The sequence below is a fragment of the Neolamprologus multifasciatus genome, chromosome 9, assembly GCF_963576455.1.
Source record: "Neolamprologus multifasciatus chromosome 9, fNeoMul1.2, whole genome shotgun sequence".
NCBI lineage: Eukaryota > Metazoa > Chordata > Actinopteri > Cichliformes > Cichlidae > Neolamprologus > Neolamprologus multifasciatus.
In genome coordinates, this window is record NC_140447.1 from 17,580,120 (window position 1) to 17,592,296 (window position 12,177).

General features: G+C 41.6%; 1 protein-coding gene across 2 annotated transcripts in view; it reads right to left on the minus strand.

Moving 5' to 3' along the window:
- The window catches only part of prex2 (phosphatidylinositol-3,4,5-trisphosphate-dependent Rac exchange factor 2), a 99,312-nt gene extending 94,571 nt beyond the window's left edge, over positions 1–4,741 (minus strand). For both annotated transcript variants that reach the window (XM_085173384.1, XM_085173383.1), the window contains exon 1: positions 4,271–4,741. In XM_085173384.1, coding sequence (XP_085029510.1) covers positions 4,271–4,408 — 138 coding nt within the window. In that variant the 5' untranslated portion in view covers positions 4,409–4,741. The remainder of the gene's footprint in view (positions 1–4,270) is intronic.
- Between the last annotated feature and the right edge of the window lie 7,436 nt (positions 4,742–12,177).

Consider the following 12,177-nt stretch of genomic DNA (forward strand, 5'->3'; position numbering starts at 1 on the left):
TCTGAAGTTTAAAATTCTGCTCGGTGGCGAGGAAACGTGGCTCTAGCCAAACAGCGATCCATAAGTGGAAAAAAAAAATACACTTCTTTAAAGGCTATCCACGGGTGGAACATGTGCAGCCACCACCTGCTCTGGGAGCAACGTTGAAAAAAAAGGAATAACAGGGGTTTGTGACATATGAAAGGGCAGAGTGTATAAGAGGCAGGTGTGGAAGCCATAACATTATGAGGCTATCATCCGCTCTGGAGAAGAAAAAAAAAGGAAGTAATTAAGGAATAAAGAGGGGAGCAGTCGGGGGAGATACAGCAGACTGCCTCTCTGTGGAATCGCTTATCACACACCGCAGCCTATTATAGAGACAAACTGATGTAAGCAACAGTAAATGGCTATTGGTAGGCTCTCTGCGTGAAACACTCAGCCCCAGTCTCATAACTATACAATCCCAGTCTACCAGCATCATGTTGAAAATGCCCCGTCTTGTGTTACGTTTCATACACAACTTTGCTTTTGCACTCTTTGATCCAGCGTCTCCAGCAAGACAACAGCTTTTAACATTTCTGGCTTTTGATCCCTACCACATGCACTAATTCGCTTTTTTATTAATGTCAATAAAACGTTCATCCCTAGTATGTATTCAATAAATAATACATTTGACTTCATCTATTATTTAACAATAAATAAATAAATAAAAGGAACTGCTTAATTTACCTGCAGACTTCCATTAAAGCAAAATATACATGGCATTTTAATTCTTAAACATGGCGGCACTGAACTCTCAAACGCACACGTATACACGCACAAGATTGCGCTTTCTCTGTTTACAAGTTTGCTTTCTCATCTGATCAGGATGCACTGATCAGATCAACAGAGTCTTCTCTTCCTGTTTCCATCATGCACAAGAGAGAGCTGAATTCTCAAATGACATCCACGGATTATCAGACAGGAAAGGGATGGGAACAGGAGGCTGTGACCTTCGGGGGTCATCTGCTGACTGTCGAGAGGCGACGAACCGCCTCCTCATTCGGCCGGTTATATGTTGCAGGAAAAAAGAAAGGGGGAAAAAAAATTCCTGGCCCAGCAGCACATGCCAAAGCAACTATCCCAGCCATGTAAATAAATCCAAACCCAGAGGGACCGCAGTGGAGCCTTCAAATACAAATACACAGACAGAGTTTACTTGAATACCTGGGTTTTCTAGGAGCTAACAGCATTTTCTATTAGGCTTAATTTTCTAACTTCCTGCAGGCGTATTCACATGGAAGACACAAGTGATTTAAAGTGCGGACCAACAACTGCTGCACGTCCAGTCAAGAGAGCACAAGAATAACCTGTATGTTGCCTGTGCACGCGCATGCAATGAGGTTTTTCTTGAATTTCTTCCCTTGCTGATCAACAGTATCTAAGATAAAGGCAAAGGTACAAATTCTACAGCATTGCAAGGTCTAAAAACCATATCTATTCAATTTCAAGTTATTCAAAGGATTAAAAATGTTTTAAACATTACACTCATATTACTCAGGCTTTTGTTGGGTAAGGAAGGCAGCAGCTAAGGGACCACTTAATGCACTGCAAAGCTCTTTGGAATATATTAAGTTAACTTGTGATCTCCCGCCAGAATTGGGACATGAAAGGTTTCCCCTATTGTAGCTTCTTGCATGCTTCTTCTCTTAAGTGCTTATCATGCAAGCAAATGGCTTTCAGTGTCTCTCCATCAATGGCAAACATTGGCAGTATTTTGTTTGACAGTGTGGCTAAAAAACTGCAGACAAGCAAAGACCTCATTAGAGTCGCTGTTTACATTATGCCTTGATTTGTTCCTCCCATTGAGGCTTTTCTAAGAATGACTATCATTTTATTGGCTCGTAGCTGTCCAAGATAAACACCACTGTCCACCACCACCCACTATCTCTTGCTATAATCGTTCATTATATAAGATAGGAAAGACATATTACGGACAGCTTCCCTGAAGCCTTCCTCTCACTGCCGGAATACTGGGGACGTTTAGTACATTAGGAGGAAAAGGTGGTGTTTTAATTCAGGACAATGCCCAATTTAAACTTTCCCAGTAGCTTTAAGATATAATCTACATATTTTCCCACAAGACGTCGGGTAGATCCACACAATAGGCGCATACTATCCTGGGACAAACTGCTCTAATCATCCTTGTTCTCCATGCTGTTTTCCACTACCTTAAAAGTGAAGTATGTGCGAGGTGCATTGTGTTTAGGTTCCACAGATCGGCAGCAACAATCTTTGCTCTTCAGTTCAACTTTGCCTACCGACCGGAGCCTCATTGTTCTCCAGCATTTCCTAACCTCAGAGGAATTCCTCCTCCAGGAAATATGCTTTACAAGAGAAGGCACCAAGCCCAGTTACTCACAGAGACCACCCCCCTCTACCCTTCGCCCTCCTGGCAACATCTGCCCTGTGATCCGCTGTACCCTTTTCCCTCTCAACCCTTTAGCGATATCGTGCGTACACATCTTCAAGGCCTCCGATGCCGCACAAACTGGGCACCTCCACCCTGACCTCGAGACACTTAGACTCTTGGCAGCGGAGTAAGAAAAAGACAAGTATGTGTTTGTGTGATCAGATGAAAGTCTTCAATGTGACCCTTTCTCCACAGGAGGGCTGTCTTTGATCATCCTGAGCGTTTCTGACGATGCCCTCCAGGATCTCCCAGAAGATAAAACCGCTGATAAGAGCGAATCTTTGTCTTCTTCTTATTCTCCTCCTATCTTTTTAATCATTATCACTCCACTAAACCAACTTAACTCACTGTTAAGACTCCAGTCTGATGCTTCCAGCATGGCATTCCCAGCCAGAACAGAAAGCCCTTGTAGGGATCAGTCACCTCTGAAATCAATCCCAGTTCCAGCACTACAGGGGAGATAAAGAAGGGGAAGGGGGAGGCTACATTCCCCAACCCCCCATCTCCAGGACTGAGGACACATTCCCCTCATGTAATCACCTCCTCAATTTCTCCACTGATGTGCCACTTCTAAGAAAGGCTCAATCTCCTCTCTGGCTCCTCTGTCCTCCATTGGAAACATCTGGGTGGTGGCGGCGGTGGTGATGGAGGGGTCGGGATGTACACATTCATACATGTGGTCTGGGAAACTGCAGACCACAAAGTGCCCCCTCAACCTTTCTTCACAGCAAATTTCCCACCAAGTTGGGAATGCAAAAATGTGGTGAAAGGCAAAAGGGCACAGGGCATCGCATTAAAGTGTTCACCGCCAGGATTAACGTCCTACACGGCCACTTGGGCACATTAAAACACTCGATAAGCAGCAGTGCACAATGACGACTTTTCACAGCTTTTTGGTTTCAGCAAAATCGCCACATCCTCCTGTCTTTGAAGTCAGGCGTCACTTCATGTAATGCCATTAAGTTGACAGCCATGACTCTGCCGTGCAGAAACCAAAAATGTTATGCTTTAGTGCAAAGCTGGAGTTGTGCTGCCAGCTGAGTGCTAACTCCAGCGGTTTGCATTTGAGTCCACCTGTGCTGTCTTTGGCAGAACTCACTCCTGCTGGATTTAATGAGAAGCTGGCAAAGCCAGTGACTAAAATGCCCTGCTCTGTACTTCTTATGAAGTGTGTGGCAAATTGGGTAATTACTGGACTGAACAGATGCTGTAGAGGGCACAAAATAAAAAAATAAAGAAAATACACACTGAGTAGAGATACAGATGCCATTTAAACAAGTTTCCTAAATGAATTGCACTTCAGTGACTCTGAAGATGGCAAATGACCTTTAAGGTAAAGCTGTACACAACATAGAATGATGTACCTAAATGAGCGGGGGAAAGTCCTGGAAACATTTATATCTTTGTCTTGGTTGACCTGCCATTTATCCTAATGGTTTATTAGGGCCAGACTAACCACTGTGAGCTTAGAGGAGCCCATGAGCAGACTCCGAAAAGGATTAAACATCACAGTGGCTGTGCAGGAACTAAAGCTGTGCCATGCCTCTTTGTGACTGCTCTTCCAATTTCACACTTGCATTTTCAAAGGTAAATGTCTCCATCAGTACGATGGCGTCACACAGTATTACAGACAACTTTATGGCTCATGTTATGCTCACAGCGCAGCAGCATGCAGGGTTTGTACAGGAGAACGCGCAACACTTCTTGCCCTGCAGGCTGATGCACCGTGCATACTAAACAGGCTGGCTGGTTTGTGTTTATTGAGAGGCTTGTTTTGTTTTTCCCCGTTAAAGAATGCACTCTGAGGGTTCTCTGTTTAAAACCGTTCTCATCACTCACCGAGAGAAACTCGAGCGTCCCGACATAGTCCCGCTCAGTCTTTAAAAGTTCGTTTAGGACGCACACTCGCAACCGCAGCTGTTTCTCCAGGTCCTTCCCGCTTTCAGCTCTGTGCTCACTTCTGCCTTCCTCAGTCATTGTGAGTATATATGAAGTTATTTCCTTCAGGAGTTCACAGCTTCACATCACACAGCGAGTTTTAATGGCAGAAGTGTAAAGTTTGCAGCATGGTCAAAAACAAAAAAAGTCAAGGAGCAACCGGTGCCTGTGCTCTTAGATCCACAAAATGTAGGGAAAAGAGCGAAACGCAGTGTAAGGAAAAAAAAAAGTTTAAAAAAAAAAACTTTTAATAAAAGAAAAAGTTTCTGAAAAGCAGCTTCCAACAAATTGTGTGACTGACCGTTGTACAACAACTGGACACCACTTAGTGCACCGAGTCCATGTGACTCCTTAAATCTTCATCCTAATCCAGCCTCCCAGCAGCTTTTTACACGGAGGACCAGTGTAAAGGCACCAGCAACACTGGTCCTCTTGGTGCTGATTTCAAAATAAAACTACGGGCGTTGAGAGGCAGCGAAACGCCAGATCAGATAAAAATGACCTCACGGTCATGAAGATGCTCTAAAGTTGATCTAACTGCCAGCCAGAACTGCGGAAAGGATACTCACTGTACACCCCGGTGCTTAGTGTGACTCTTTTTGTGCTTTTAATTTGAAGAAACGGTTAGTATTTTGAAGCCATCTCCAGGTAACTTGACAATCCTTGAAGCATATAATCAAATACACTTAAGATATATTAGATCATGAATTTACGACAAATCTGCATAATAGTGTATTTTTATAAAAGGTGAAGGAACACACTTTTATTCCAGTGAAAAATAATTTGAAAACCCTCTGCAACTTCATGCACCCCCTCTGATACTGCTGCAAATCAGTGGTCACTTCAGAATGTAACCATGCAATATATAATCATATATTATTATTTCAATTACTTTCATTTTTCTACTTGTGATACAGCTCAGTAGTTGTTTAATGCCGCAATGAATTTCAGTCATAACCCTTTGATTTGTATCATTAAGTTTTAAATGAGCTCATCACTACTATCTGTGAGCTAATAGAAAACGTATTGCACAGTCTGCGTACACATTCGGTTCTTTAAATCAGTGTTAGTTTTTGGTGACAGAAAGGACAGAGCTGTAAAGAGCAGCTACATGGGACATGATAGCCCTTCACACGCCATGTGTTTTAATGCATTTGCACATTTATTATTCTTTAAGCTTCCTGTTTGAGCACATTCAGTTTAAAATAAATGGTTTACACCCAGTCTGAAATCTCCCTCAGCTCTTAACCTCTTTACACAGACTTGTCTAATTCTTGCCAGCTGACATGTAGGGCAACCAGCGGGCTCTGATATGTGCCTGTGTCCGGTCAGTTTCTCGGTGATGCTCCAGCTGTGACTGAGAATCGTGAGCTTTGTTTCATATTCTTTTAAACATTATTGCGTGCACGAATATGCCTCTGATATGGATTAATAGATAAAAGGTGTCTTTTAGTTTGAGGGTTTATGAGTGAGCTGTACAAGTAAAGAAGATATTTAGAATTTATCTGCCAAAATATAAAAAAACAACAGGAAATTTCACTTATTAGAGGAGTAGCTCATCACTTAAAACACACCATATAAACTGTCTATCAAACATGTGTATGGCTATTTTAGGGGATGGGCATGTATGGCTGACCAGAGAGCTGGAACTTTGGCTGACAGAAGCACCAAGATGAATCCAGAGACAGGCAGGAGCATTTACTGGGCTCAGATTTAGCCAAATATATCAAAACGTATTGAATAACAACTCATGATTTAGCAGGACAACAGACTACCAGATGAACCAATCAAAAACCAGAGACCTCAGGGTTACTGGCCAAAGTCAGTCACCTGATCTCAGGGCGACTGAGCAGCATTACACTGAAGACTAAAAGAGGCTATAGTGAAGGCCTCGGAGTCTCTGTGGATGTTTGTGACAGAGAATGAAATATGATGCATAGATTCACTCCTGAAATTTGGGCACACTAAGATACAAAACTGCAGGCAATGATAAAATATTAAAAAGGTGAGAAAACAAACAAAAAACAACACCAATAATAACAACAATAAAAAAAAAGATGTGAGTCTACAGAAAAAGACACGCTTCCCCTTTGCTTTCATTCTCACGGGGCTTTCTTGAGCACAAATTGAAAGAAACACTTAGTTTCAGTGAAAGTGAGGCACAGGTGGCAAGAGAGGCTGACAGGAAATGTATTATCATCTGTCTCTGGAATTCTCAAGGAGGCAGTCCACAAACACTTAAATTACAGGCGTCCCAAACACCACACGAAGCTCTTCTCTCCAAAACATCATTTCATCTGGAGCACAACCAACAATTGCGGTTGTAGTCAGGTTGTTACGCCTTGCGAACCATTCAACTCCCTAAATACATGTGCATGTACACACAATACATGTTTTATATGGGCAAAAGCAAACTAGAATGTTATCCAAGAAACAACAGCACCAAGTGCTCCTGTCAGATGTTTGTTAATATTTGAATGAAGAATTTCCTCTTGATTAAAGCTCATCCTGTTACATTACACTCAAGTTAGAAACATGGACCTAGAAAGATGCATAATCATATTTAATTAATCAGACTCTTTATAATTAGGTCAGAACTTCCTCCTACAGGCAGGTAAGATGTGTCCCCCCCCCCCCCCCCCCGCTCGCTGCTAACACTAAATTCACTGAAAAAAGGCCTCCTGAGAAGCTGGTTAAGTGTCTTTATATTAAATTAGACACAGTCAGAGTCATTTTGTGCCTTGGCAAATATGAACGCGATCAACACTAAACCCGGCTTCGCTGCACCAGCTTCAAGGTCTTTTGAGAGGATTTTAGAGGAGCCATTTGCAACCTACAATAATGATTTAGGGATTAACATCTCAACAAGTAAGGATTCACTTAGCTCCCTTCTGTGGTCTATTTATAACCTTTCTTCCATATCTTTTTTTTTTTCATGCATCTGCAAACCTAACCTGAAGAGTAGTCTGTGAAGTTTAGTGGCACACATTCACTGCAAGAGAAAAGGAATTTAACTGATGAAAATTGCCCTAATTTGTCAGGGCCAGAGGGAGTCTTCCTTTATCGAGCTGTTTTACGTCTCAATTACGGGTTAGTGTCAGTTTTGTGAGGTGAGTCGAGGACATGAAGCTTAAATCTTGGTATTTACTCCCCTCTGGTGCTCAAATGCGGTACTGCATGCATTCAGTGTGTTTCCAGGTAAAGAAAGGATATCCTGCACTGTTTTCTTGTTGTCACCAGAGAGCAGTGTTGTGTTGTGTTTTTTAAATGAATAATGATCCTGATAATAATCTAAAGACTTTTACCATTACACAGATTTAGATCATGGCTCATAATAACGGGTCTATTTATTAGCAAAGTCCTTGAAATTCAGAGCGGGCATTGGTGCCAGACTGACACTGAATGTACTCGGTTCAGTTCCTAGTCTGAAAAAAGCCAAAAACCACTAGTAACAGACCAACTTAATTATGGTTTTATATGGGCCCTTTCAGCATAGGTACATTTCCAGACCATCTGATTTTATTACCCATGGCTTTAGTCTGTGGAATTACCTTCTATTATTTGTTATCCAGAGCTGCCGGTGCCTTGCTGAGCGCTGCCAGGAAGTGTTCTGTTCTTTCTATTGGAAAAGGAGGGTCAGACTGATACGAGGGCTGCTTTTGCTCTGATTATTTTCACCCAACACTGAGCACGAGTGTTGATAATACTGTTAATTGACTGATATTAACCTTTATTTCCACCCATTTCCTTCTAGTTCCCTTTCGTGGCAGCCAAAACCAACGCTTACATGTCCTCTGCAGTGGTGTCACTTTCCCTTTCTGCTCATATGATGGAAAACACAAAGAGACAGAGAAGATAATTAAAGTCAAGGCTGGGTGAATTTTGAAAATCAGATTTTAAAACACTGGTTTGAGACCAGGCTGTAGGTGTGTGCGCATCTAGATGCAGCATTTTCTAATCAAATAAAATCTTTTTTCTGGGAGAATTTTAATGCACTTATGCAGCCATGTGAAAAAGGATGCATCCACAGGACTCTCTGCAGTCCTGTTTGAAAGGCTTTGCAGCTATATGGTCCAGATAAAAAGAAAGCACACCCTATTTCATTTTAGAAAATCATCTGGTCCTTACCAACAACAACCTCAGATGAATCTCAGTGCGTTCATATTATTTGTATCACAAACCTAAGCCAAAAGCAGAAGCAGTGCACTTTATGATTTAATAGCTTGTAGTACCACTTCTTGCAGCGATAGCTTGAAGTAACTCTTTTCTGACTTTCGGGCTCTCACATCGTTATGGAGGAATTTGTCTTTACAACACTGCTTCAGTTCATTGAGGTTTACATGCATTTGTTTATGCACAGGTCTGTTACTGTCCTTCCACAGGATATCAGTCGGGTTAAAGTCTGGACTTTGACGGCGTCATTCCAACAACTTGATTCTTCTGTTGTCGATTTGCTGCTGTGCTTTGGATCATCGTTCTGCCGTATGACCCAATTTCAAGCATAATTTAGCTGTCAGACAGATGGCTTGACATTTGAATCATGAAAGTGGCACACAGAGGAGTTTGTGTGCAACTCAGTGACTCCAAAGTGCCCAGGTCCTGTGGCTGTAAAATGAACCCAAGTCATCACCCCTCCACCACCCTGCTTGATAGCTGGTATGAGGTGTTTTTGCTGATGTGCTATGTTTGGTTTCTGCCAAATGTGGTGCTGTGCATTAACCATTTTCACTTTGGTCTCGTCTGTTGAGAGGACATTCTTCTTGTGGTCTTGTGGTCTCATCAGATCCCACTTTGCAAACCTAACCTGTGCTGTCATGTTCTTTTTAGAGAAAGGAGACTTTCTCCTGGAAAACCTTCCAAACAAGCCACGCTTGTTCCCTCTGTTTGTACTGTGGTGAACTTTAACATTTAACATGCTAACTATGGCCCGTTCAATCCGACATGTAGCTCTTCAGGGTTTTTTGTTTTTTTGTTTGTTTGTTTTTAACAATTTTTTGAGCGTTATACAGTCTGACCTCGGGGTGAATTTGCTGTGACATCCACTCCTGAGAAGACACCTGAATGCTGCTGAATCCAAACTGCCAAAACCTCTGCATTAACTGGTGACCAGTTAATCAAGTGCATTAAATTAGCAGCACCTGGATTCTACTCAGCCTCGTAATTTCTCTGAAAGCAGCCAAGCTTAGTGGAAAAAGTCCTGTGAAAACCTTCTGTTTGACATAACGGTAAGATTAACAGTTTAGAAAAGGAAAACTAAACATTTACAGAGAGAAATAAAAGAATGTGTGAGCTACATGTTTGAGAATATAAATTCATGTCATAAAATACTCAAATTCCGGTTGTAGTGAGTCACAATCTCTGCATTGCAATTGATTTGCACAAATTTTTAATGCAACAAAAGGTCAAGATAAGTTGTTTAATAAAGTCTTGGCGTGTTGTTAACACGAGCCTACTTGTCTGTTAAAGTTCTTCAGTTCATGTTTCACCCAGCAAGGTGGCTGAACTGAAAAAAGTCCTATTTTCTGAGCGTTATCACCAAAGTCCCCGCAGCTATTAATAACAATCCAGTAATATGTAGTAATATGATGCCGGGATAAAAAAAATGGTCAGTTGCCATCAGACATATAGAGCAGTATGTTTCATAGAATAACAAAGGGAGTAGCAGTATCTAAGATTTAGATTACAATCAAACGCCATGAAGGAATACCTTCTCACTCTATAAATTCTGTTGTCCCTTATATAAAGTGTTAAATCACTGAGAATAGTTTCTGAGCTTCCATTCATAAATTGGATTAATTCTGTATTTGTCTAGAATCTGGTGTGAAATACAGTTTAAGGTTTTTCACTGACTCTGAATTACACCTTTAATATTAAGCAAGTTCAATCCCCAAGTGTTTGTAATAAATGTAAGTCATGCACTGTCTGATGTCTGATGTGTGTGTGTGTGTGTGTTCGTGTGTTTTAATCACATTTCCCAAGACACCATCAATCTGCCTTTCCCCCACATTATTTATAAAAAAGGCAGACCTAAATAAATCTGAACACAAACTTTTGAGGAAACTCGTGTTGCTTGCCAGCACGAAACAGTGCAGGAAAGCCGAAAAACAAAACAAAACAAAATGGAGAAACAAGATACGCTGAGCAAAAAACACAGAAAGGTAATTCGTAACGCTCTTGACAGCCTTTCCATTTCCATGCTGTGTAATGTAAGCAGACTTGACGGCTGTACCAACAAGCGGCACTCTGCAGAAATCCTCTTCCACTTTATTGACTCATCTCATATTCTCTAACCACTACACTCTTCTGCCAAGGTCTCCTGTAACGCACACTGATTTCTATTACTGTGAGTGAGTCTTTGTGCTTTGTAATCAAACAGATGGAGATCTGTGAGCTGCAGATGTCTGAGCTGCAGATTAGTGCACGCTTCATCAATGCATTTCTCTCATTATGATGGATGATGTTCTTGCTTTTTGATCTGTAGAACGGGATCATTAATTAAAAGCAAGTCGTCGTCACTGAGATGATGTTTTTGTGGTAAATTCTTCTTTCATTATGTAAGCGACAAATTTTTCTGGCTGTTAAATGCCCCACTTTGTGCTGCCTCTCAGTGTCTGCATCATCTTCAACCCCTGCTAACCTTTCTCTTTCATTTCTCCCTTTGGGGTCAAATGGTCAGAGATGTGCACTCACAGCTCTGCTCGGGGTCAGCTACCACCTTTCAGATCCTGCAGAGGCCCCGTGGTTTCACCAGACCCCCACTCAGCACCACCAACCCGGCAGACTGCACGCCTATCAAAGGGTTCTTTCACGCCCCTCAGCACAGTTTTGGGACTCAGGGATGAAAATGGAGATTTACTGGCCCTGGATGCCATGCTAAGATTGTACAGCTGTAGACTTATGGCTCTGAAAAAGGAGCTTGAGCCTCCACCTTCAGTCAGACCACAGCGTAAAGGATTGCTACACACCCAGGTCTGTGTTCCTGAGTATTAAAAATAACACCAAATTGAGTGTTGGCGGAGCCCTCTGTACCAAACATGTCACGCTTAAATGACCAGCCAGTGTAACTGCCTTTACCCACCAGTGTTTTCACTCTGCCTACAAATCCCTGAACATGATATATGTGGAAGGCAAAGCAAGCGTTTTATGAATAATCCTCCTGTGTGCAGCTGTCATGGTGATCAGGCACTTTCATGGATTTTATGTTATTTCTTTAAGAAAATGAAAATTAAAAAAGTAGCCCTGTCAGACAAACATCTTGCAAGGAAATTTTCCAGTGAAGAGCAGGATTTTTACATGGCATGGATATTCTGACCAAGTGCTCCTCACATGGAGTAAAGGCAAAAACCCCAGCTGTTAAAAAGAAAGTCAAGCTCCATCTTGATTATAAATATGTTGCAGCTGCAGAGCAACATGTCATTTTCTGTTTTTTTTACTTCTGAAACATGTTGTTAGTACAAAATCATAGAATAGAATAGAATAGAATAGAATAGGCAAAAGTCAACAAAGTCCTACATGGTAGAGGTTTCAGAATGGATGTGCATGAGTCTGTGGACAAAAACTGGCACTATCTCAATAATAGCTAAAGTCAACACCTTTATAATGAGTATCCTAGGACTGATTTTTGAGTGATCGTGGCAGGATACAAAGTTAACAGCTTTGTGCAATTGTCTTGAGGGACCCCTATTTTTTTTTTCTCTCCAAGCATCCAGGCTCTTTGTAATGTTTTAAAGTGACCTTGAGCAACAGTTCGTTGGGGTTTCTGAAAGTCTTTTTTTGTTACTCATTTTTCAGTCCAGTCCTGATCATTT